General features: G+C 32.0%; 2 protein-coding genes and 1 pseudogene across 2 annotated transcripts; 1 reads left to right on the forward strand and 2 right to left on the reverse strand.

Annotated features, from left to right (window-relative positions):
• The first annotated feature begins 2,258 nt into the window (after window positions 1–2,258).
• On the forward strand, window positions 2,259–2,981 carry LOC132944751 (uncharacterized). The gene has a single exon (XM_061014235.1). The coding sequence runs from the start codon at window positions 2,259–2,261 to the stop codon at window positions 2,979–2,981; it is 723 nt and encodes a 240-aa protein (XP_060870218.1).
• A 9,820-nt stretch (window positions 2,982–12,801) lies between these two features.
• LOC132945107 (cuticle protein 16.5-like) lies at window positions 12,802–15,064 on the reverse strand. The gene is made up of 2 exons (XM_061014752.1): window positions 14,924–15,064; window positions 12,802–13,495 (listed from the first exon to the last, which is right to left on the reverse strand). Exons 1-2 carry the CDS (start codon window positions 14,942–14,944, stop codon window positions 13,154–13,156), a joined length of 363 nt encoding a protein of 120 aa, XP_060870735.1. The 5' UTR covers window positions 14,945–15,064; the 3' UTR covers window positions 12,802–13,153.
• Window positions 15,065–23,506: 8,442 nt separating this feature from the next.
• On the reverse strand, window positions 23,507–26,225 carry LOC132944759 (craniofacial development protein 2-like; annotated as a pseudogene).
• Window positions 26,226–27,403: the final 1,178 nt, after the last annotated feature.

Raw genomic sequence — 27,403 nt, forward strand, 5'->3', positions numbered from 1 at the left:
ACCAGGTTTATAGGTATATATATATATACAAATTCGAGCAACCAGCTACGTGGTACCTATAATATAATAAAAATAATATTATGGTTATGGAATGCGGTTTATAAATTGTATAATAACAACTACTACCTAACCTAACCTTTTAGGACAGTTGTAAAAGTGCTTGGATTTATTTCAACAGTAACTTTTCTGATAGGAAAGTGAATCTAGTTGGTACTTTGGGGGGGGTCAAAAGTAAAAATTTCCCAGTAATTTTCAAACGTGATGTTAAAAACAAAAGAAAAATTAAGGAAAAACGGGAATTTTTACGCAAAATCTGTTTTCGAGAAAATCGATTTTGGTTTTTGGTGTAACTCTAAAACAAATGACCGTAGGGACATGACATTTTGACTGAATGTCTGACTGAATATTAGCATTTTCTATACACCATAAAATTTACAAAATATTTTGACTCTTTTTGAGCTGTTTACGGCCATTGTCAGTTTTCAATTTTTTTAGTTTTTTTTTCTATAAATATCAATAAAATTTTATCTGTTGAGTAAAAAAGCTTGAAAATTTAATAGAAGGCTCTTAGGTTGTTGTTTCAAAGGCAGATGAAAAAAATTAAAAATCCTTAGTCACAGTTTTTATTTATAAGCATTTAAAGTTCAAATTTTGACAAAATACGGAAAAATCACAAAAATTAGCAAATTATTATGAGTTGAGAATTCATAAAAATTTTTCTTTTTAAATCTAAGATTTGAAAATGTAATATAAGATTACTCATAAGTTTGTCTACCTTTATCAAAAAAAAAAAATGTCTACAAGAAACTTAAATTAAATTGTTATGAGCATCTGAAATTTATATTTTTACAACATTTGATATTCACTCGATATATCATGTAACGATTTTCTTATTTTGTTGTGATTAAAAAACGAATGACTGTAGATACTTGAAAATTTCACTGAATGTTTATATTAGCATTTTCTATACACTATAAATTTTTGAAAATAATTTGATTCTTTTTGAGCTGTTTACGGACATTGTCAGTTTTCAATTTTTTTAGTTTTTTTTCATATGAATATCAATAAAATTTTATTTGTTGTGTAAAACCTTATTTTTGGGTAGACATTGTCTATCTTTCAGAGGTCATCGAGAAGGTTGGAATGAAGAAATATGTGGTAACTTTAAGGATCTGGTAGTTTTATGGGCCAAGTACTCGCCTGTATTAGCATCTCATATTACTGAAATCCAAATCAAAGGTAGAAAAGTGAATAATTTTCTTTCGTGGCAGCGTCAAAATCAGCTAATTAAAGCCATTTCAACAAACATATTAAATGTTATTAAAAAAGAATTAATTGAAGCTAAATATTTTAGTATTTCTTTAGACACTACTTTTGATGTTTCTAGAAAAGAACAAGTTTCATTAATATTTCGGTATGTTAATAAAAATACTTATATTGTGCATGAACGTTTAGTAGCTGTTAAAGAAACCATATGTACAACAGGTCTACATTTATTTGGTATGTTTGAAACAATATGTCAAGAAATGTCTATAAATTGGAAAGAATTTTTAATTGGCCAATCATTTGATGGTGCTGCTTCTATGAGAGGCGAATATAAAGGTTTTCAGAGTTGTATTAAAGAACAAAATCCATGTGCAACATATATTTGGTGTTGTGCCCACCGCTTAAGCTTAGTCATTGTAGATGCAGTTTCAAGTTGTACAGAAGCTCGTGATTTATTTGGAAACATGGAAACTCTATATGAATTCATAAGCTATAGCAAAAAACGAGTTGGTTTGTATTCTGATTATCAAAAAAAATACTATCCAAAAAAGCAACTTCGTCGATTAAAAAGAGTTGAAACAACGCGGTGGTCTTCACACGCATCAGCACTTCAAACAGTTTTTGAAACATTTGATGCACTGATTGATACATTGTTTGATCTAAAAGATGATAAATTTACTGATCGCATTTGTAGTGTTAAAGCAGATAGTTTAATAAACTATATGTTAACAGAGCGTTTTGTTTTAACAGGTCTGATATTCTTGAAAATATTTGATATGACAAATCCATTAAATAAATTTTTACAGGGTAAAAATATAGATTTATTAGGTGCTGTCAATTACATTGAAAATGTGTTATTTAATATAACAGAACTGAGAAATGACAGTAAATTTGAATTAATTGTTTTAGAAAAAGACAAATTTATTGAATCAAAAAAAGATAATCTTTTGTTTACACCTTTGGTGCGTTCTAGAGTAAAACGCATTAAAAAAATGCCTGGTGAACTTGCATCTGATGAAGAATTTGCTGATCCAGTTCAGAACTTTAAAATAAAATCATACTATGTCATATTGGATATTGTTTCTATACAGATTCAGGAACGATTCAACGAAAGTTCAACACCATTACTTAAAGATATTTCTCTTTTTCAGAGAAAACGTTTAAAGGATGTTTCAAGTAATGCTTCAAGCCTTTCTGTGGATGCATTCCAAGGATTCGAAAGTATATATGGAAAATTTGTATCAGCCATAGATCTAAGACGGGAATATGTTCAATTTTCAAAAGCATATTTTAGTTTTGAAAAATTTATACAACTTCCAAAAAGAATTCACAATGTCTCAGATCATATTTTTCATGATACTGACGATGAACAAGGTTTTGAGGAATCTGGATTTGGACCTTCTGAACAATATAAGGATTCAACACCATTACAAACAATATATAACGTATGTCATATGACCGGCTTAAAAAATATTTTCCCTGCAATATCTATAGCATTAGAAATTGCTCTAACACTTCCTGTAACCAGTGCATCACCAGAAAGAGCATTTTCAAAGTTGAAATTAATTAAAACTCGTTTACGTAGTACAATGATCGAAGATCGTTTGGAAGCGTTGATGATAATATCTTCCGAAAAAGACATACCAGTTGATAACACTGAAGTAATCAATATTTTTTCATCCTATAGTAGTGTACTCCGTAAATTACTTCATTAATTGTTTACGTTGGTAATTATTTGTTACATTAAACTTAACGTTAACTTATTAAATAACATATTGTTTACATCAGGCACCGGCAACCCGAGGCCCACGGGCCGCATGCGGCCCTCGGAACTTTTTGCTGAGGCCCTCCAAATATAATTCATGGAATTTAAAATTTTAATTTTGTAGCTTAAATTGTTATAAATATATAAATAATATTTAATCAATGCGAGATAAGCTATGATCGAAAACGATTTTTACGTACAAGAGAATAAAATCAAATTGTTTCAAAACCCTTTTTCTGTCGACATTGACCATGTTGAATCTAATTTACAGATGGAAGTCATAGAATTGCAAAACAACGATATTCTTAAAAATGCTTTTAAAGAAAGTAATGACCTAAAAATATTTTATTCAAGTATTTCTGAAATAGATTTTAAAGGCATTAAAAGTTTTGCTAAAAAAATGATTACTGGTTTTGATAGCACATATATTTGTGAGCAGACATTCTCAATACTTAAATTCCGAAAAAATAAATATTGTTCACGGTTAAGCGATGAACACTTGAACGCTGTTTTAAGGATATCAACATCCAATTTAAAAGCGGATATAAATGAATTGGCGGGAAAAATTCAACCTCAAAAATCACACTAGTAACTTAATATTTGTATACTAAATTGCATTCAAGAATTAATTAATAATTATTTTTAAACTTTTAAATTGTCTCTACTAATGTATTTAATTAAAAATTAGTTAATAAGCACAACTGAAATATTAAATTCATAATATGTTTGTTGCTATCTGTAAATATATTAGTATTATTTGTTAAAATTATATTTTTTAATATTTTAATTTTGTATGCGGCCCTCCATTAAAAACTGAAACAAATTATAACCCGTGTAGGTAAAAAGGTTGCCGACCCCTGGTTTAAATGGTAAGCTCCATTATGGTGTAGTACGTACTCGAACCAATAGTTGACCATTTCTGGTGGTCCTTGAAGCGTTTCGAAACGATTTTTACATGGAGAAAGTACCTATATAAAGTAAATACAGACAAACAGTAATGTTGTAGTTTAACCTTTTTTTTTAAATTAGTATAAATCAAAAATATAAAAAAATATAAAATGTACCTATTGGCTATTATAAATGAAGTTGGAATTAAATATTCATTAGTTTAAAGATTTAAGGTGCATATAAATTAAAAATAAAATAAAATGTTTAACAAGATTGTAAGTTGTAACCATTATTTACTACACATTTTAAGATAATGTATGGTCGTAAAAGTTAAAAACTCGATTATATATTTAAATTTGAGCAAATAGACTTAAAGTTGAACGTGTTTATTTTTAGGAGCTATTCAAAATTCAAATATAGTGTATTTGGGTATGTTATATTTATGTGATCGGAATTTAATTGTATTTAACTATAAAATAAAGTATAATGCGATTATATTATATTATATTATTGTATATTGATACAAGACTAAAATAGTTAATTTATATTTGAGAAATAATACGTAAGTAATAATGTAATTTAGAAATATTTAAGTCATAAGCAAATATGTTCTTTGATCCATAAACAATTATAATAATATAGTGGTTAATATTTACAATTAAGATCTTCAACGAATAACATAATGAATTGTTGGAGTACCTATTGGATTATATTATATAGGTAATATCCATTGTTTATAAGGATCATGTTTAAAATAAACAACTGTTTCAAGTCTTACTGTCTATTGATCAAATAAACACAATCGGTGTTTTATCTAAATTATTCTTTATTTTGAACTGTAACCAAAAAGATTATTTTTATATTGAAATTAAAATTAAGATAAATATTATATAAACTATGTGTTTATTTATTATTTTATATTAAAATGAATACGACCTGTTATTGATTTATTAATGGTACCTAATTATAATGGTAATTGGAACGAACGACTGAATATTATTATATAATAGCCATTATAGTAAAACCATTCATAAAAAATATAAATAATGTATACAAAAAGAATCCACTTATAGAACTAGGTGAGTAAGTATAATTAGGGCGATGATAGTGTACAGATCAAAGGGGAATTCATTTTATTTTATTAAATTCACTTACTTTATATCATTTATGAGCTCGTTCATTTTCTCCAAAAACGCAATCTTATTAACAGTCAATAAGTCCATCGATAACGCCATTCTTGCGTCCACCAAATTACCCACATTTATTGGTTGGTCATAATAAAGAGGGAATCCGAGAACTGGGACTCCAGCGTCTACGGCTTCGTACACTCAGATATGCCACCGTGGCTTATAAATAACTTTACATTTGGATGAACTAAAGTGTAATTATTATGATAACTTATATTTGCTTTGATGAATTTAATATTTTGGTAACTTACGAAGAATATCTCGTTGAGGGAACCATTTTCTCGTCATTATATTTTCAGGCAAGCCACTAATTTCACCGTCATACTTCCACATCACTCTTTGAGGAACTTGTGAAAACGCTTTAATGAATGTTCGTTGAATGTGCTTTGGCAGGGTTGACATTGATGACACGGATCCAAATGTAAAGTATATTACTCCATGTGGTGAATTTTCAATAAACTCTAATATGTCCTGAAGTATAGAAATTATATAATTAAAAAAACTGATGAATAACAGTGTATAATAATTATAAATATAAATATGTTACATGACACATATGTATATAATACAAACTACACATTGATATGTACGATCAACTGCTTACCGTCACAATAATATTAACACACACATAATAATTGTAAGGCCTATGGCCAATATACACCATGTATAAGTACCTACTAAATTAGTACCAACTTCACACCATTTTCTGTTTAAAAAACACATCCTCAAAGTTCTCACCCTCTTAAAGTTAGCTGCATAACCATAACAGACTCTTATGGGATATATCCAACAAATTTGTTGACAACTTATTGGACATTGTTTGATCCTAAAACTCCTAGACTTTGTTGGATTTTATTTTCAGTGGTTTTTTTTTTTTTTTATCTTTAAGCCCGGCGACTATGGCCATTAGCTGATTGTGGGATTTTTATGATTGTAGGTAGTAGGGCTTGTAACAATAGGGTTTTTACACGTGTGTGTTGTGTTTGGCAGAATTTCTAATGGGGCACCCGTAGGTTTCTGCCATGCCCCGGTCGGAATATTTTAATATGAAATTTTATTTTTATTGTCGATTAATAGACAATAGTTTAATAAAAACATAGAATATATTTTAACGTTTAAGATTGATAATTTAAAAAATGATTAAGATAATATTAATTTAACATTTTTTTTTAAAATTCTTTATTACAAAACTAAAAACAAATTAATTCTATACGAAAATTATTAAAAATATATATGTATACCAGTTTATGTACTTTTTTTTTTTTTTTTCAGTTTATAACCGACGGCGCCGCGGGAACTGCTTTCGCATTACTGCCGCGGCGCCGCCATCGTTTATTATACATAAAGTTAATACAATTTATATAATGTTTTACACCTGTTTTTTTTTTTTTTTTGGGTCCCCTAAGGGCGCACATTTAAATTAATTTTATTATATTTTATCGGGTAAGGAAATAACATTTTGACTGAAGGCCTGCTGATTTCGTTTGTCTGTTCTCGACCCGGCTTCGCTGCCCGCCAGTCTTGACTTCTCGTTCGTCGCGTCTTCTCCTTGAGCTGTTGTGGAGTTCGCGTGTCGCCGTTGTTGGTTTCCTAGTTTTCCTTCTGTTTCCTCCGTGTGTCTTGCTACTGCTGCTCGGTGCGTTGGGTCCCCGGTTCGCGGAGACTTGAGGCGTTCGGCCCGAGCGCCCTTCCACATCAATCACGATCACCCGGACGGTGACCAAGCCGTGCTGCGGGTGTCCTACTAATGCCCCGGGGCGCACCTGCCGCTGTGGGGCAGTTTCGGATGATGGTACTGAGGCGCTGGGCGATCTAACCGTTTGGTCCCCGCTTCCCGGTTGTCTTCGCATCGAGCCTTCGGTCTGTTGTCGGTGGTTGGAGGGCGATGTTGGCCCTCTCTGGTCGCTGGTGTTGACCCGCCGGTGTTCGGTTTTATACAGTTTGCCTTCTGTGCCTCCCCCGTTGGCCGGAACAGGAATTCCGTTTCCAGTCGGCACCGCGTGGAGGTGGGGGTAGGACTCTGCCGACCACCAGTTTATGTACTTACCTTAATTGTACAGAACGCAAAGAATTAAGAAATACAAAAATTAATTATGAATCGAAGTATCTGGATTCTTGAATGAAACACTTGTTCAGTGGAGTATGGACGAATGTCAAAATATTTAATATGACTTGAAATGAAACATTAAACGTAAATAGTGTAGGTACATACTAAGTATATAAGATAAAAACAATCAACCGATCAACGTGCAAATCTTAGTAGAAATCTAATTCAGATAACATTACTTATATATGTATAAATGTATTAATTTATTGCAACCAACAAAAATGCTGGTCAATGAACCTACCTAAACCACTATCATAATATTGGTATTAATATATTTTCTATTAACATATAATTAGAATAAACGTATTTACTTTTTTTCCATACAATTGAAATTTCAACGTTTAAATAAACTTTTGCCTATACGTACAATGTACACAATGTTTAAAATAAACTATATTTATTTTATATAATTTAATGTAATTTTACTTAGCTAACTGAATTGCTACATTCTTGATGGAATTACAATCTTAAGATATTTTATTAAAATTAAATTTTGGTTCTACGTCTATGCGTATTTCAATTACATACTTGATAACACACAAATTAAATAATTATAGGTAAGCTAGAAATAATATAAAAACAATTGATTTAGATTTCATAACTTTTGACTTTTGAGTTTTGGCAAATCTATCAAAATGTATTGCAAAATTGTCAAATGTTTAAAAAATTAACTGCACATTATTTAGTTGAGAATATATATAGTACATAGAGTAGTATATAGAGTTCAATAATTTTACCTAGGTAATAGGTATATAATATTAGGTAAACATATATGTATAATATAGATTCAACTAGATATTAATTAATTTTCTGCATGTCGCGTACTCACGATTAGTAATTACCTACTAATTTTCAGAGTTGGTCAGTATCATGATACATACTTTTGAAGTATCAACATATTTGTATTATCACTGAGAAGAAATTACCATTCCACGTCAACATTATTTGATAGGCGCGTACTTGCAATTGTATTAAAATATCTCGTATATAATATTATGCTTCTAAAATATCTACAATTAATAATAAATATAATTGTTTAAAAAAAAGTTTGTAGATATTAAATCTAGACTTCATTAATCTAAATCATGCATAGCCGTATTATAGGTACATGTAAAAATGTAATACGATTCCGATTACGCCGAAACCGGTAGCATTTTTAAGACATTCGTAGGTTTTACTTGATAAAACTATATTGTTTGAGTATATGATTTAATTGTAACTATTTGCTACTTACTAGCTGGCCACAAGCAAACTATACTGGCCACAATATAATACTACTGTCAACTACTATAGTTTATTTTTTTCGGTAACAAATAGTTTGATGAAAACCGTCATTAAGTGTTTGGCTCTCATCCTTTTCGCCCGTCCGTTTACACGTCATATAATATATACAGAGATGGACGCCACATCGAGAACTGTCGTATGCCGACAGTCGTATGCAAATAACGAGGGTCGATCCATAGTAGATGTTCTGGATTTGGCAGTTGACCCTAAGAACACAGCCGCGGTCGAGACATCGTTACTGCACAGCGGACACACCGCAGAGAAGAGAACGCGGTCGTCACCGGAATTGAGAATAATTAACTCAACCGTATACCAGCAGGACGATACAGAGATGGACGCCACATCGAGAACTGTCGTATGCCAACAGTCGTATGCAAATAACGAGGGTCGGTCCATAGTAGATGTTCTGGATTTGGCAGTTGACCCCAAGAACACAGCCGCGGTCGAGACATCGTTACTGCACAGCGGACACGCCGCAGAGAAGAGAACGCGGTCGTCACCGGAATTGCGAATAATAAAGTCACCCGTATACCAGCAGGACGTAGTTATAATTGCACCATCATCGGAGCCTGCTGCAACTTTTTGTGTGACATCAAAGACGGACGCACCCGGGGAAATCTCATTGATTGACGCGCTGGACCTGGCCGTCGATCGTAGGATCACTCCCACGCCTGTCCTGCAGCTACCGATACGGCGGCGCGAAAATTTCCGGTCGTCTACTGAGCTGCAAATCCAGTCGCCCGTGTACGGTGGCGTGAAGTCTGACCCGCCGGTACCCGCGGAATTCCCGGCAGCGCGGTCTGTTGGTCGGCGGAAGTCTGCCTGGAAGAGAACGAAAAAATTCGTTTGGAAATCCTTGGTGAACGTGGCACGCAGGGTTTGCTTTTGTCAAACCTTCGTGGACATAGAATAATGTTCGCCAAGTTTTCCCCTACCATCACCGTTGTACGCCACAGTGGTACCTGTAGCAGTTTCCGCCGTCAGCCGCCCGTCAACCTGCAGTTTTTGGCGTACCACATGATGGTGCCAGGCCGGTCAAAACGCACCACCTGTTGTTTCCGCCGGACAATTCGTCCGACACCGTTAAAACTAGTAATTTATTATTGTGCGCGTTCGCCAGTCCGTCCGACGTTTTTCGCCCCCGCTTTTAGGTCCGTTCGTGCACGCTGTTTTTCGCATACGTACTTTGTATTACATTGTAGGTACTCTGCCGTTCTCCTCCGCGTGTTTTGTTTGTCGGGCTCCGTCAGTTCTTCGAATAAATATTAAATTGTATTACTTCTCGGCGCCTGATTTTTTTTATATGTTAGTTTTGTACAGCTTTCGGCTCCTTTTCGCTTCGTTTTTTCTTGCAGCTGAGTCAGCGTCTTTATGTTCCTGTTGCAGCCCTCTCAAACCACGTTGTATACCTATGTGATTTAGTGAATATCGTTTAGTAATTATCGTTCATTGCAATATTGCATTATAGTTTGCCCTCATTAAATTTTTCTTTTCTCCAGTTAATATGGCGGTCAACTAAATGTGTAGTTCGACTGTCGTGTAAGTCAATTATCAATTATTCATGTTTATTCTGGACGACGAGCCCTAGGTTTATATTATTATCACGGTCCATGGGAAATTATGTTTTATTGTGTATTGTTATATGGGACTGCTGTCTAAAAATTATGTATTGCTATATGAGACTGCTGTCTAAAAACCATGTATTATATGAGACTGCGTATTATGATTCCACACATTATGTATTATTAAATGAGACTGTTGTCTAAAAATTATGTATTGTTATATGAGACTGTTGTCTAAAAATTATGTATTGTTATATGAGACTGCTGCCTAAAAACCATGTATTATATGAGACTGCGTATTATGATTCCCCACACATTATGTATTATTAAATGAGACTGTTGTCTAAAAATTATGTATCATTGTATGAAACTGTTGTAAATATATATTTAGCCATGAATTTATTATTGTTTATTTGTTTATGGTAATACGCACAAAGTTTTGTATTTCGTTTTGTGTAGCTAGCGCCCTAGCGGGTACATCATATTATTATACCACGGTATAAGTACTGGCATTGACTTTTTATTGATTTGTTTTTTTTTTTTATTAAAGAAGATTTTTATTATATTATGTTATTAACAATAAATGATACAAAGTATTAAGGGAAATAATAAAAATTACCTACACCTTTAAGCTAAGCTTGTGGTGGATGAAGCGAGTCACGTGATTGAATTAAACTACACAATTAAATAAATGATAATACGAATAATAAGAACAAAAGAAAAAATATACAAATGTTACTTATACTAGATTTTGTAATACAGAATCATAAACATAATCACTGACTTATTTCACTAAATAAAACATTTCTTGATGTTGGTATAAAAATATTTCTTTTCACATCTATTAGCAAAGATTTAAAATTAACAGGGCCCAGATAGTTAACGAACTTTTGTCCAAAACTCGTTTTTGTATATTCCACTTTAATATTAAATTATCTTAGTTCCCCGATGGGCTTATTATTTTGTTCAATAAAGAAACAACACATTATGTGTGCGCTCACATCGATATGCAATAATTGAAGTAAATAAAACAGTAAGTTCATTATTCGTATATTATTATATGACTGAACTGGACGCCCACGTGAGAACTCCAAAATTCCAGCAGAAAGTCAATCTACAGTGAACGATGGATTTCACCGCCGTTAAATAAACGTTGAATTCAAAGCGTACCTACTGTATGTAGTGGTAGGTAGCAACCTACTGTAATTTTATTATCATTTATTTTTGTATATTTAATAACACCTTCGCCGAGCCGACGGTGAGATGCCTGCTGGATATACACACGCACACCGTGCATTCACATCGATCAAAAAATATTTCAGGTAATGACTAATGTTTGGTGTGAATTGTTAAGTTAATTGTAGTACAAGATTATAACTTCATCTGAATATGATGGGTACCTATTTAATAATAATAATAATAATAAAACCAAAAATTAGTATTATATCAAGTAGTCAAGGTTAGGTAGGTAGGTCGTTCGAAAAATGAAATTAAAATGATAAAATATTTCACTTCGCCACGCCACTGACTGTACACAACGTAATATGCGTATAATCCTATAATATTGAATGTATTATATAGGCACAGCAGCATTTAATTAAATTGTTTTAACATATATATTATATAATATTAAGACATAAGTTTTCTGTAACTTTTGCGGTTTTATTTAAAAATGTTGTAGCATATTTTTTTACACAATTTAAACTGAAGTATATATCTGAATTAAATACCTAGCCTTATAAGCACTTGGAAGTTCAGATAAGACTATTTTCTATTGGCATCATGATGGACTATTAATTTAACTATTTGTGCAGTTCAGCGAAAATGTAAATTATTTTTTTTTTATTGATCTTGAGCCCGTTAGCTGAGGCCATTAGCTATTTTTTAGTTTTTACTGTAGGATATTAAGTCGATAGGGGGAGGAACACGTATGTGTTTAGTTTGGCAGAATTTTTGATTGGGCACCCGTAGGTATCTGCCATGCCCGGGTGTGGGATGGCGACAATTTTATTGTTCTCCGGACACCGTGACTTGTCCGAAGAAAAACGCCGCCCATGGCCTAGGAATCGAACTCGGGTCGACTGCGTCGCAGCCGACCCCTTAGTCCGCTCGGCCACTCCGTTCCCCGTAAATTATTATGATAGTTTAAAAGCATAAATTATGTGTTCAATATTAATTGTTGTTGAATCAATTAAAATTTTAGAGTACGGAAGACGACAAAAACATTGGTTACTTATACCTAACCGATGAAAAAAATTCTTGAAACATCGGTAAGTCTTACATAGTAAGATTAATATTATTTAAATATAAGCCACGTGTATAACTGCCCGGGTGTGGGATGGCGACAATTTTATTGTTCTCCGGACACCGTGACTTGTCCGAAGAAAAACGCCGCCCATGGCCTAGGAATCGAACTCGGGTCGACTGCGTCGCAGCCGACCCCTTAGTCCGCTCGGCCACTCCGTTCCCCGTAAATTATTATGATAGTTTAAAAGCATAAATTATGTGTTCAATATTAATTGTTGTTGAATCAATTAAAATTTTAGAGTACGGAAGACGACAAAAATATTGGTTACTTATACCTAACCGATGAAAAAAATTCTTGAAACATCGGTAAGTCTTACATAGTAAGATTAATATTATTTAAATATAAGCCACGTGTATAACTGCCTCGTACGTGTCTATACTTGCACCCTAATTTGCATTGGTTCATAACCGATCAAATTAATTCAAATAAACAAATGAATATAAAAAAGGTGTAATATATTACAGAGGACAAACAAACAAATATTCATTTCATAGTATGTACATATTATAGGTATATTATTATATTATAATATTGATACATTATATTTTTGCATGTATATACACACACGATACACATTATGTTCGTGTCGCCGTGACATTTACGGTTTTTTATGTTTACAAATGATATAATATTATATCGTCTGTACGATATTTGTATGAAAAATGCGATCTAAATATTATAAAAATGAAAAGAATCAGCGGCGTTAGTAGTTGTTGTTGCGGTCGTCTCTCGTCCGTTGTCGCGTGGAGACTGCTGTGCGGTGGTCATCTTAGTTCGGAACGTCCTTTACAGGTAAGCCGGAGCGGCGTACGGGTAGTAACCGTAAGGAGAGGCCCTGTATGGCGACGCGGCGTAAGGAGAGGCCACGTAAGGAGCCGCGGCGACGTAAGGTGCGGCCGCGTAAGGCGAAGCGACGTATGGTGCCGCGGCGTATGGAGCGGCGGCCACGTACGGAGCGGCCGGTACGACCGGGGTGGCTACGCTGTGGGCCACGCTGTGTGACGTGAATGAGCTAGCGTATGGCGTAGCAACAGCCACTGGAGCGATGGCGGCGGCGGGCACGAGTTCAGTTGGTTTGGCAGAAGCGGTCATCATGGCGGACGCGAAAACTGCAACGGCGGCTAATGTCTGCGCCAAACACAAAGTACAAACATCATAAGTGTTCATTTGTGTTCTAAGAGAACGTGTAAATATGTATAATAACGTGGTTTGTAAATTCAAAAATATTATTATTTATTATGACATTGTCGTCCGATTCGCCGTGGTTTGTTTAAGGGATTCGGTATAGGCAACTTTTACGCGAATTGCGTAAGAAAAACTAGGAAATCGAAGAATGTAGAACCTCCGAATTACAGAACAATATTATTATTTATTAAGGCAGAAATGTTTGTCATTTAAACACATGATAATATGATGTGTGTGCCTATTATACCGTGTAACGATCGAGTGGATTGCTACTATTTTGTAACGGTCACAATTCAAAAAAATATTTATACTCGAGTTTGTCACACCTCACAAGGAACAAAAGATAAGCTCTGCACACCCGCACAAATGCATCATATTTCTAACGTCATCAAATTGTATTATTATTTTCTCAAAAACGGCATAATTTAACGCTCATGAAATTTAAAATGTTGTTCCTATAAATTGATTATTTAGTTTCCAGATACAATTATTGATGTAATATGTGTTTGAAAAGCACCACTCATCGTAAATGAATTTTTTCCTTTGATAATATAAGAAGCGAATTAAATTCACAAAATGTGTAAAAACTGTAATGAATCAACAGGCTTCCTAACCGATTTTTATTATTAATTGCTTAGTAAAAATGAATTGTGATGTGCAAGTTATTTAACCAACCGCCATTGGATTTAGTATTAAATTCTAAATGTCATACACGCAAACATGTCTTAAAAAGTAATTACTTCACAAAACAAGTTTGATCATCAAATCAATAGTGTTTTAGTATCTGAATATTATAGCAGTGGCGTACGCAGGATTTTTCAATGGGGGAACTTGAAAATTAGTTACAATTTGATTTTTATTTTGTACAGTTTAATAATTTCAGACGTTTATTTGAGGTATTTTAAAATGTTTGTAACTTCACATCATAACAATACATAGGCATCATGGTTATTTTTATAAGCAAATTTAAATTCAAATTTCGTCAAAACCACAGTTAATTTGTAGTTCAAAACTTATAAAATATTAAATTTGTATAAGCTAAGACTAGAAAATTTAATACAAGGTCTTTCATACAAATAGTTCATACTTTTACTGAAAAATTACAGATAATTTTAGGAAAATTGGTAGGTATGCAAATACAATGTTTTTTTCAAAAATGAATTCATTGTGGTAAGACGTATATGCAATTTACGTCTTGTTTACTATAGTTGACAGTTGAAACTTGATAAATATTTTTTTTTTAAAGTAATAATAATACGGGCAATGGGGGGGGGGGGCTTCAGCCGGTTAGCCCCCCCCCCCACCCTGTGGACGCCACTGTGTTATAGGATTATAAATAAATAATTGCAGCTGTTAAATACTTGTACTTACGATTTTCATGATGGCGTTCATTTTTGGTTTTTATTTGGTTTGGTAGGTTAATGAGTTGAAGGAAGTCGATATTGTTTTACAAGCTGTTATGCGAATGATATTTGTATCGAGACGGACTTGCGCTTATATACGGACCGATGACACTTAAGTGTCCCACCCATCAAGTTTTGCAGGTGACCGTATTATTAAATCGTCCATATAATACCTACATTGAATTTCGTATTTTAAAATTAAGTAATTTGGCATTGATGCAAACAGAGTTACAACAAAACGTATAGACATATAGGTATTAGGTACCTACCCAATATTATATAATCCGGACTACGCCAGTCGCCAAGATATGTATGGATACTGAATATTAATACAGAATCGGGTTATAACCTATAGGTATCTACTGATCAAATATTCTAAAAGCACATTTGTTATAAGGTCGTACCATATTTAGATTCTACGATCGAAATAATTACGTTGGTCAAAATAAATTACTTCATAACTACTGTTTTGGGAAATACAATAAATGGGTACGTGTAAATTCCGCTCAAAAAAAGTTAATTGTTACAAAAGAGTCCATGATAAATTCTGTCGAGACATTTTGTAGGTACAATTTAAGTGAGTGTAAAATGTAAGTACCACACAAATTATAAATTCGATTTAGGAAAATAGAACTTCTAATAAAATGTTATGATATTTTAATATTATTGATAATATTGTGGTTTATTTATACACCTACATAATGATCTGATTAATAATAAATAGTTCGAAAACATAAAATATCAAAATTCATTGATTTTGAAAAAGCTAATAGAAGTGCAATCAAAATATGTTTTGCCAAATATTCGAATTGATGGATTGTCGTTTGATTAATTACTATCTTAGTATATGCATGTTCATAAAGTGACACTACAATTATCTAATTAATAAAATTATATTAGTCAAGAAATAACCTTTTATCTAGGTATGGCTGCTAAAAACTGATATCAAACCATCATTGGATATAAAACTTTTTTTTATTATTAGCATTCAAGTTTTAATAATACTCATCTTCAGTTTTTGCACTCACATAATATATACTTAAACTAATTCAAATAGAAATGTGCCTATATAAAAATAATAGTATGAATAGTATGAATAATTTATCAATTAATATATAAATTTAAAAACTCAAAATCAAAATAATGGGATAAAAGGGGGGCAAGTGGGTGTCCCTCTGCTGGACAGTATGTCATAATTTTGTATAAGTACAAATGGGTCACTGTAATGAATTGTGTTAAATTTGAATTCAATGATATAACATCATTGTATAAGAAAAACGATTCTGGGCGAAGACGGTAAATCTGGAGACTACGATATTACTTAAATGTGATGATATTATTGTGAATAAAGTAATAAATTTATACTTAACCTATTTACGTGGGAGTTTGTTTTAAATTGTTAATCCTTAACTATAAAAGTTGAACTTTATATACATTTTCAACTACTAAATAATTAGTAAATTTTTCAGGCGTCTTGTATTAATTTTTCACGCTTTTTGACCCAACAAATACAATTTTATGGAAAAAAAAACAAAAAAGTGGGTAAGTGGATGTCGCTCTGCTGTACAGTAGGTTACAGTGGGTCACTGTAATGGATGGTGTTCAATTTGAATTCAATGATATAATATTATTGTATAAGAAAAACGATTCTGAGCGAAAACGGTCAGTCAGCCTATGATATTACCAAATATATTTGACAATATTATTGTGAATAAAGTAATTTATATATAATCTATTTACGTGGAAGCTTGTTTTAAATTTTCAATCCTTAGCTATTAAAGTTGAATATCTTATAAATTTTTAACTACAAAATAATTATTAAGTTTTAAAATTAATAAACTTTGTCAAAATTCGAACTTTAAATGCTTATAAAAAAAATTGTGCCTATGTATTTATAATATTTTTCAAGTGCTATTGTAGTATTGTAACAATATATCAAGAGCCTTGCATTAAATTTTCACGCTTTTTTACATAACAAATAAAATTTTATTGATATTCATAGAAAAAAAACTAAAAAAACTGAAAACTGACAATGTCCGTAAACAGCTCAAAATATTTGGAAAATGTTATGGTGTATAGAAAATGCTAATATAAACATTCAGTCAAAATTTCATGTACCTACGGTCATTTGTTTTAGAGTTACACCAAAAACCAAAATCGATTTTGTGAAAAACAGATTTTCCGTAAAAATTTCCGTTTTTCCTTAAATTTATGTTGTTTTTCACGTCGTTTTTGAAAACTATTGGGAATTTTAAAATTTGACATCCCGAATGCACCAACTAGATTCACTTTCCCATCGAACAAGATACTGTTGAAGAAAATAGAAGCACTTCTACTGCCTTCCCAAACCGTGATGACAGACAGAAAAAAAAATAAAAAAATGGATCATTGTAAAATCAATACATTCATCGTTCCACTCAGAATCTAAAATTGAAATTTTAAATTGTCCATAACCAACTTAAAACGAATAAAATCTTTTCTATGGTGTATAAAATAAAAATATAAGTATTTGAATAAAAGTATTCTTTATAAATTTCTTTACAACACTGGTTATCTCCCGCATAGTTAAAAAGTCCCAAAAAAAAGCGTTAATTGAAAGCTGTATTAACAGGCAATGTTAAATTTAATGTTAGTATTTTTATTGTTTCTACAAAAGAATATGAGAGCTTAGATAGAATATCTGTTAGTGTTATTATCTCAGGATTAATTTCTTTTGCTTTATGTAGGTTTAATCTATATTAACTTCTATATATAATTTGTGATTGGATGATTCAAGTGAACAATATTATATTTTTTATAAGTTGTAGTGACTGGTGAACGGCAATGGTATAGTCAGGGGGTTTTTCGGGTGTTTTTTTTTATTTCATGAGGCCAATATTCTAGATCTATGACTGCTAGAGCCTAGAGGTCGACCACCACCCATTGACCCATATATATATTAATATATTATATTAAAGATAAATGGCCTTATCCATTATATATCTATGCCACCACCACTTATATTTTACATTTATAATACAAAACCGTATGTTGTATGTAAGAATATGTCATATTTTATAGTCGAATAGTAGGTACTATAGGTATACCAGTAAAGTGATCGGCAATCAGCCAATAGTCTCATGAAATACCCTACCACGCAATCATTGCAAATTCATACCATATTATATGTATAGGTATACAGAATACATTGAAATTAAAGTAAAGATAACATAATATATTTTATGAATATGAATTCGTTTTACATTTACATCAAAATTTAAAATTTAAAACTTATACCACTATTGTAAATATAGAAGTTAGTATGCCATAGGTACACCATACACGTGGCATGTAATACCAGGTAAAACATCAATATTAATTGACCGATATCTACTACATAAAACTGGATTATTAAGTACATTTTATTTTCAAAGCACCACGCTATATATTTTTTTTGCACTGGGGCCCTCAGAGTTCAAGATCCGGCACTGTTTGCGTAATGTCTATCACTGGGTCGGAACCTCTTAAATTGTTTTTATTTACACTTCGCTATAGCTGTACTATGATATAAACCAGCGATTCTGGTGTTTTGTGGGACAATTTCAAGGATTCCACTTGATGTAGGTATTTGAATATTGAGAAAATTATGTTAGAACTAACCTGATCACCTGACTTTGCCCGAAAACAAAATTAACACACCCAAAATGCGGTGCTACGTATATCGGCATATCTCGATATAATAAAAAAAGTCATAAAGACAATACATGTTAACTAATCGTTTGGTATGTAAAAATTGAAACTAAATTATTATATTATCTAAGTATATTATATATTTCTTCTGTCCGTGGGTAAGTATTCCTCCTATATAAATTACTGCACCGATTTTGATGACATTCTTTGGGCAAACGTAAATTGCGCCCAACGAAGAGAAACAAATGTAAATTGCGCCCGATATTTTTCAGGTACAAATTTCTGTGTAGTAAATTGCGCCCAATAGAAATATTATTTTTATGATTGTCATTTAGCGACTCAATATACGTGTTTACACTATATCACCACTTTATTTCACCCGGAGACAACTCATGTTTTAATTTTGAAAATGTTTAAGTTTGGTAGATTATAACATCATTTTCTTTCTGGCTAAATCCAGTATGTATAATATTATCCATATTTCACTGTTGAGCGCAAACGGCTTACCTACTAAAATATTACCTATACGGCTATACGTTAAGCCGTTGTATACGCGTAAAGACATTGATATCGCTAATATCATAACTCATAAGGATTATAGCGATAAACGTTTGGCTTATCCACCAATAAATGAACAACAGTATTTTTGAAATACACATAATAGGTAACAATGAATTTAAGGTCACTTAGATACTTAGATACTATGGGCATTGATTAAGTATATTTAATCAATGCTATGGGCGCAATTTACTATATCCATTTTAGACCCCGAAAAATCCCGGGCGCATTTTATTATAGTATTTTTATTACCTACTTAATGTGGGCGCAATTAACAAGCGCCCCATTTTTTGAGTGTGCTTGAGTGGGTCCTTGAATGGTTTGGATTCACAATTGGACCCGGTAAGCCTAACCCGGGGAGGTGCTCAAACAGAGATTTTGAGATTTACGATGGAACTTTTTGTTTATAAATGGTTGTTAATTGTTATTGGTTATAGGAGAAATAATTAGTAGAAATTAGTATTTATTTATTGTTGGATGCCATTGGTCATTAAGTTATTTGTTATTAAACATGTATAAAATCGAATTTTCACACATAAGTAGTTGAACAATCAAATTGTTTTTAAAATTAAGAGTTATTTTTTTTTACAGGCAACGAAGTGTTAGTATTATAATAATGCGTGATTCTCGCATCAATATGCGGACATTTTCAGTTTTCATTTTTTTTAGTTTTTTTTCTACAAATATCAATAAAATTTTATTTGTTGGGTAAAAAAGCTTGATAATTTAATACAAGGCTCCTACTATATTGTTACAATGACATTTGAAAAATATTAAAAATCCTTAGTCACAGTTTTTATTTATAAGCATTTGAAGTTCAAATATTGACAAAATACGAAAAAATCACGAAAATCAGCAAACTATTTTGAGTTGAGAATTCATAAAAAATTTTCTTTTCAATCTAAGATTTGAAAATGTAATACAAGATTATCCATAAGTTTATCTACCTTTATCAAAAAAAAAAAATGTCTACAAGAAAGTCAAATTAAATTTTTATGAGCGTTTGAAATTCATATTTTTACAACATTTGATATTCACTCGATTTCTCATTTAACGATTTTCTTATTTTGTTGTAATTAAAAAACAAATGACTGTAGATACTTGAAAATTTCACTGAATGTTTGTATTAGCATTTTCTATACACGATAAAATTTTGAAAATAATTTGATTCTTTACGGACATTGTCAGTTTTCAATATTTTTAGTTTTTTTTCTTTAAATATCAATACAATTTTATTTGTCGGGTAAAAAAGCGTGAAAATTTAATGCAAGGCTCCTGATGTATTGTTACAATAGCAGTTGAAAAATATTAAAAATACATAGGCATAATTTTTTTTTATAAGCATTTAGAGTTCACATTTTGACAAAATTTATCAAATTTAAAATTTAATAATTATTTTGTAGTTCAAAATGTATAAAATGTTTAACTTTTATGGCCAAGGATTGAAAATTTAAAACAAGGCTCCACGTAAATAGGTTATATAAAAATTACTTTGTGGTTAGACATATTATACCATTTCTGTTTATTATATAATATACAATTTTCCAATGACTACGATATGTACAAATCAACAATCAAAAAATAATGCGTAACTATTGTATAAAAAAATGTAAAGATCGTACATTCGTACCTATCTTTTTTTTTTCTTTTTTTTTATTGAACTTATGCCCGGCGACTATGGCCATTAGCTGTTGTAGGGGTTATGAACTGTGGTAGGGGTAAGGTTGGTATGGTAGGTTTGGTTTTACGATTGTTTTTTAACGATTGTTACGGTAGGTAGCAAACACGTGTATGTGTGGCAAGGTTTTTAACTATTATGAACCCGGGTGGTCACCCATCCGGGAGCTAGTAGCTGTGGCCGTTACTTACTCCCAGTCGCATTCCGCGACTGGTAGCAGCCAACGCGCCACGCCAAGCCACTTGTACCTATCTATATTATTACCTACTGGCTACTAGTGATGGACAATGATGTAATTTTGTGTATCGATATCGTTCCGATTTTTCAGATATTGTATCACTTACGATATCATATCGATATACATAATACACATTTTAAATATCACCTACTAAAAAATATTTGGTATATATGGTATATTATTTATTATGCGAAGCATAATTTAATAACTGTAATAACTAAACATAAATTTCAATCAACGGTAGTATTTGTTATTCACTTCAACAATGATTTTGTTCTTAGTATTTATTATACATTTTTAATTCCAAGTAAAATTATGTAAATCTAATCGTTTAAACATAAAAAATAATGAGTACCTAATGTTAATCTGGTAAAAACCAGCGAGGGTTCATATTCACAAGAATCCTAATAAACTAATAGTTAACATCTAATTGAATACTAAATGTATAAATAAAAGGAATAAAAATAATTATGAGTGTGAGATCAATATTAAATGCTTTTAACCAAGTTTTTTTTAATTTTCGGTATAGGTAGTATAGACTACAACCAGATATAGCAATAATTTTTAGACGAAGGTGATATTTTATGTCTTGAGATATTCAATAATTTTAGTTGGCCTTCTATAACAATATACGATGCCAACATATGGGTAAACGATATATTTAAAATTATTTAAATACATAGTTTATTCTTTATTATTACAATAATAAAATTGTTTTCTAATTTTTTTTTTTTTTTTTTTCCTGGTTTCGGCCTTTAAGACCATACCGCTAAATACAAATCTTGCCATCTGTCCCTATCCTCTGCAGTTTCTCTCCATCTGATTCCTGGATCTATCATTTTTAAGTCCTTTTTAACACAGTCTTCCCACCTCAGTCTGGGTCTTCCTAGAGGTCTTTTACCTATTGGTTCATTCTCTATTACCTGTCTAACTAGGGATCCTTGTTTACGCCAGGCATGGCCCCCCCCCAACTGAGTCTTCTTTTTGTGATCTCCTTAACTATGTCAGGTCTCTGAAACTGTCTTTTTAGTTCATCATTATGTAACTTTCTCCATTCATTTGTTCCACTGTCAAAGACCGGTCCATAAATTTTTCTTAAAACTTTCCTCTCGAAAACCCCTAGTTTCTGTTCTTCAGCTTTCCTCAATGCCCACGTCTCAGAGCCATACAGGACAATAGGTCGTAATAATGTCATATACATTCTTATTTTTAAATTTTTAGAGAGTGTCCTCGATTTTAGTATTTTTCTAATCCATAATATCCCTTGTTAGCTAATTGTATTCTTGACGACACCTCTGTCTTAAGTTCATTATCTTGGGTGATAATCGATCCTAGATATTTGAATTGTGCTACTTTCTTAAATTTATGTCCTTCTAGCTCAACATGTTGTTCTAGTCTATAATTTCTGTTACTTCGACTGACAACCAAATATTCTGTCTTATCATCATTAATAGTTAAGCCTACTTTCTCCGCGGTCTTTATAAGTTTCTTTCCCAGACTTTTTATCACCTCAATATTATCTCCTAAGAGAGCAATATCGTCTGCGTATGCTATGAGCCCTATTTTTACCTGACCTAGTTCAATTCCTTTCGAGATGTTCATTTCTCGAACTATTTTTTCCAGTACCAAGTTAAACAGCACTGGAGATAGTGCATCGCCTTGTCGGAGACCTGTTGTCACTCCCATGGGCTGTGACATTGTGTTTGCTATCTTGACTTTTATATCTGTCTGGCTGATGGTAGCTCCAATGAGGTTTACGATTTTACTTGGAAATCTGAATTCTTTGAGTATATTTACTAGGCTTTGCCTATGAATAGAATCATAAGCTTTTTTAAAGTCCACAAACAATATGTTATATTCCCAGCTTTTTTGGAGGATCTATCTTATAACGAAAATCTGATCTGTTGTGGATCTATTCGGCCTAAATCCTCCCTGGTAGTCACCTAGTAAATTCTCTGCTATAGGTCTTACTCTATCCAGTATACAATATGCTAGAACTTTGTACGTTGTATCTAGTAATGCTATACCCCTATAATTACTACACTCTTGTGGATCATTTTTTTTATGAATAGGGCAGATTAATGCGGTGCCCCAGTCTTTAGGAAGTCTTTCTTCATGCCAAACGCTCTCTATAATACTATGTATTTTATTTATCGTTAATTCATCTAGGTTTTTTAGCACTTCTCCTTGGATTCCGTCCTCCCCAGGAGTCTTATAGTTTTTTAGCCTGTTGAGTTGTTGTAATATTTCATCTCTGCTTGGAGGCGGGCATTCAGTGTCATTAGGTTCCGTTGGCATCCATGCAAATGTCTCCACTGGGTTTTCACAGTTAAGTAGTTGTCCAAAATAGTGTTTCCATTTTTCAAGTATTTTGTCCTGTTCTGTTACTAGGGAACCATCGTCATTTTTTAGGAACTTATTATGTTTTTTGTATTTTCCTCTAATTGAATTTATCTTCTGGTATAGTTGTCTAGTCTTATTTCCTCTATGATCAATCTCGGCTTCTTCTAGTACATCTTTTGTATATTTCCGTTTTTCATATCTAAATATATTACTAGCTTCTTTTTGGCGTTCTTTGTATACCATGGCTTTCTCTCTATTAGTAGGATCGTTGAGCAATTGAGTCCTGGCTTCTTTTCTTCTATTAAATGCTTTCCTACAGGAGTTGTTGAACCACGGTTTCCTTGTTCTCTTTTGTTTTCCTATTACCATGTCTGTAACCGTTTTTATAGTATCCTTTAACATTTTCCATTTGGTATCAATTGTCTCTTCTTGATTTATGTTTAAGCTTAAGCTGTTCATTGTTTCATGTAATTGTTGCTTGAAAAATTCACATATATTGGTGTTCTTTAACTTATTCACATCAATTCTATCCACTAACGTTCCTTTACTATGTACTAGTTTCTTGAGTTTGACTTTCGGCTTCCCTTTAATTAGATAATGGTCTGAGTCACAGTCGGCACCTCTTACGGTTTTAATATCATGTATACAATTTTTGAACCTAGTATTTATCAGAACACGGTCTATCTGACTGACATATCTACCATTTGGTGCCTTCCATGTACCCTTATAAATATCTTTATGCGGGAACATCGTACTCTTTACAATAAGCCCTCCACCACTTGCAAAATCTATAAGCCTGACTCCATTCTCACTAGTTACATCGTGAAGGCTATGGATACCAACCGTTGACCGAAATATGATCTCCTTCCCTAGTTTGGCATTGAAGTCCCTTAAAACAATTCTAATTATATTTCGTGGAATTTCGTTTAGTGTGTGCTCCAGGTTATCATAGAACTCATCCTTCTCCTCTTGCGGTTTTTCTTCCGTGGGTGCATGCCCATTCACGAATGAGATGTTGAAATATAGTGCTTCTATTGTTAATACTGATATTCTTGGATTAATGCTTTTGAATTCTCTTACTGAAGGCACTAAGTTTTTATGTATTGCGAAGCCCGTTCCAAATTGACGATGTTTATTACATTCGCCGTAGAAAATCGTTGTATCCTGGATCTCTATCGTTCCATTACCATCCCACCTTATCTCTTGTAGGGCTACCACTCCTAGTTTATATTTTTCTATCTCCTCAACTAAGCATTTTACTGCTCCAGGTTTAAAAAGTGTGCGAACGTTCCATGTTCCAAAAGATAATCCATTTTTCCATTTTCCATTCTTTTTTTCCAAAGCTCCACGGTTCCGAGGCAAGTTTGTTGTTAGTTCCTGAACAATATTTTTTTTTTCTAAGGCAGGGTTGTTAGCCCAGCGCTAAACCCCCAACCTGGAGGACCAGTCTACTCCAACCAATTAAGGTCAGAGTAGGGCTATTGCAGTGTACTTACTAAGTACACTGGGCGATGGGCACTCCACTTTCCCTACGCCTGAAAAATTGTTTTTTTATAGAGGTTTAAATATGATTGGGTCTACTACATACGTAGAGCTCCTACTACGTTAGTTATATATAGTCTGTATAATTTAATTACAATGTTTTATAACCATATTTTTTTTTTAAATTTTAAAACTTCTATAACTTAAAAGTCAACTTTTAACTAGGTTTCGTACGGTTAATTTATAATTTGTTTACAATTTTTAGTACAATTTTATAGTATTGACTAAATTAGAACGAATTCACGAAAAATTGATACGTCTGAATGTGGTCAGACCGATGAAAATAAAAATGAATTTGTCTTTCATTATTGGAATTATCGTACACTTTATGGCATATCATATATTTCTGATAACATGGTATATTATTAGTTTCAGAGATAATCGCCACCTTTTTACAATCGTAATCATTAACTATTAGTATCTAACAAAAAATTAAAACTAATTTATAGATGATTTGAAGTACATTTTTCGTTGCCTGCCTTGGCTTCACTTTTCTCAAATAATGTATGTCAAAAATTAAAAATATTATTTTTAAGCAACCGGATGGTTAAATTTATAATGCACCTATTTTTATCTACATAAACATTGTATTTGGGAGATTAGTAGTTGTCCGAAAAATGATAAGGAGCTGACGACTGATAACAGTTCGAAAATCAAAAAGTGTTGCCAACTATTACATACAAAAGTCGGTATACATTTTAATTGTTATATAGACATATAAATATTTATATATATATATCATATAATATAATACAGGCATTTTATTAAATTAAGGTTAAATTAAGAGGACGTTATACTCGCATGTGTTGTCTCCGTCTTAAAAGTGCGTAACATAGCGAATTTTACGCTCAGAAAAACACGTGTAGCTCCGTTAATTTAAAAATTAGAGTGAATTTACCTCTTATTAAATCTAAAGGTAAGATTATTATCTAGGCAACGCATGGGATTTTTAGTATATTTTAATTTTAAAGCGAGTTATGAGTATTTTAAGATGTATAAAAAATTTACAATTTTAAAATACTCATAACTCATAACACATCACATGCGGGTATAACGAACGTCCTCTTAAGAACATTTACTGTTCTTTTCTGGATTATACTAGTTGAATAATTTTCATTTTCTGTACTTTTCTAGATTTTACAACGTTGATTGATTTTAATTTTGAACCATGTCTCTAGAACAAGTCATTACTGTGGAATGTGTTATGTATTTAACAACTTCCTTTGATTGCTGAAATCCCATGAGAATTAATATTTATTAAAGTAGTTCAAGTATTAAGTCCAAAAGTTAAAAAGGTCGAGTCAAAACAACCCAATACAAAAATGTCTGTTATTTTTCTTTATAAAATAATTTTGTATTCATAAAAAAATTAATATTTGTTAAATTATTAATTGAGATGTGTATAGTGAAGTAAAATAGATATATACATTGCACAATAGATATTACAATTATGGTTAAATATAATTGTTTTTTTTTATAATTTAGGAAATAAGAAAAACGCGTGATCCACATACTAATTGAAAAAAATAGATAAATCGTAATTTTTTTCCATATTAACTTTTAACTTATCGATTTTGTGTTCTCTTAACTTAACTTGAGTAAATTATTTTCATTAACTTGCCCATCTTTGATATGTACTTCATTCCAAATTCCAAATCAATTTTCAATATCTAATCCATTAACTTTGAGTCCACAACGTACTCTGGGGCGCAATTTCAATTAAAAAACTAGGGGTGCTGAAGCCCCTCTATTTTTTTTTTGTCATATTATCATATGTAGACTTATACAGTTATGTAGACGATAAATACAAGCAAATAGCAATTCGAAAACATTGGTCACTACTCACTAGTATATATAAATTGAATTATTTACTATCATTCTCAATGATAAAATTATAACAGTGGCAATAGTGGATTGGGGTTTGTCCATAGAAACATGGAATAATCTGAGTAATATATTTTGTCACACTGAAAATGTGTCCAGCGATGCGTTTTCGCCGAATTGCTGTACGGACGGGTGTTATCGACACTGCTACCATAGAACGGTATTTACAAATAATCTAAATTTAAAATATTCACTATGATTTTATGTTTTTATTACACGTCTTACATATATATTACCCGTCTACACTACATACACAAACGTTTCATCACACCCAAGCCCTCCCCCCTAAATTGCGCCTATGGACATACTAAAAGTGATATGTTTATTTAGATATTGTAAATCATGATCACGATTACTGTAGAATTCAAGATGAAGCTGGTAAGTTGATTATATAGTTAATTGCATGTATTGAACCAAACTCACATAACACATTATTGTGATTTGTGTCCACCCAATAATAACTGTGTACTTGTAAGGTATGTATTCAATTGTTCATCTGTATATGTATATGATAGTAGAACCTCAAGAACAAGTAC

Source organism: Metopolophium dirhodum, chromosome 5 (genome assembly GCF_019925205.1).
Source record: "Metopolophium dirhodum isolate CAU chromosome 5, ASM1992520v1, whole genome shotgun sequence".
NCBI classification, from domain to species: Eukaryota; Metazoa; Arthropoda; class Insecta; order Hemiptera; family Aphididae; genus Metopolophium; species Metopolophium dirhodum.

Excerpts from the sequence above, each read along its gene's own strand:
- LOC132944751 (XM_061014235.1), top strand. The coding sequence starts at position 2,259 with ATGCCTGGTGAACTTGCATCTGATGAAGAATTTGCTGATCCAGTTCAG.
- LOC132945107 (XM_061014752.1), bottom strand. The coding sequence starts at position 14,944 with ATGAACGCCATCATGAAAATC. Across the intron at positions 13,496-14,923 it reads TGAACGCCATCATGAAAATC|ACATTAGCCGCCGTTGCAGT; the intron begins GTAAGTACAAGT and ends TGTTTGGCGCAG.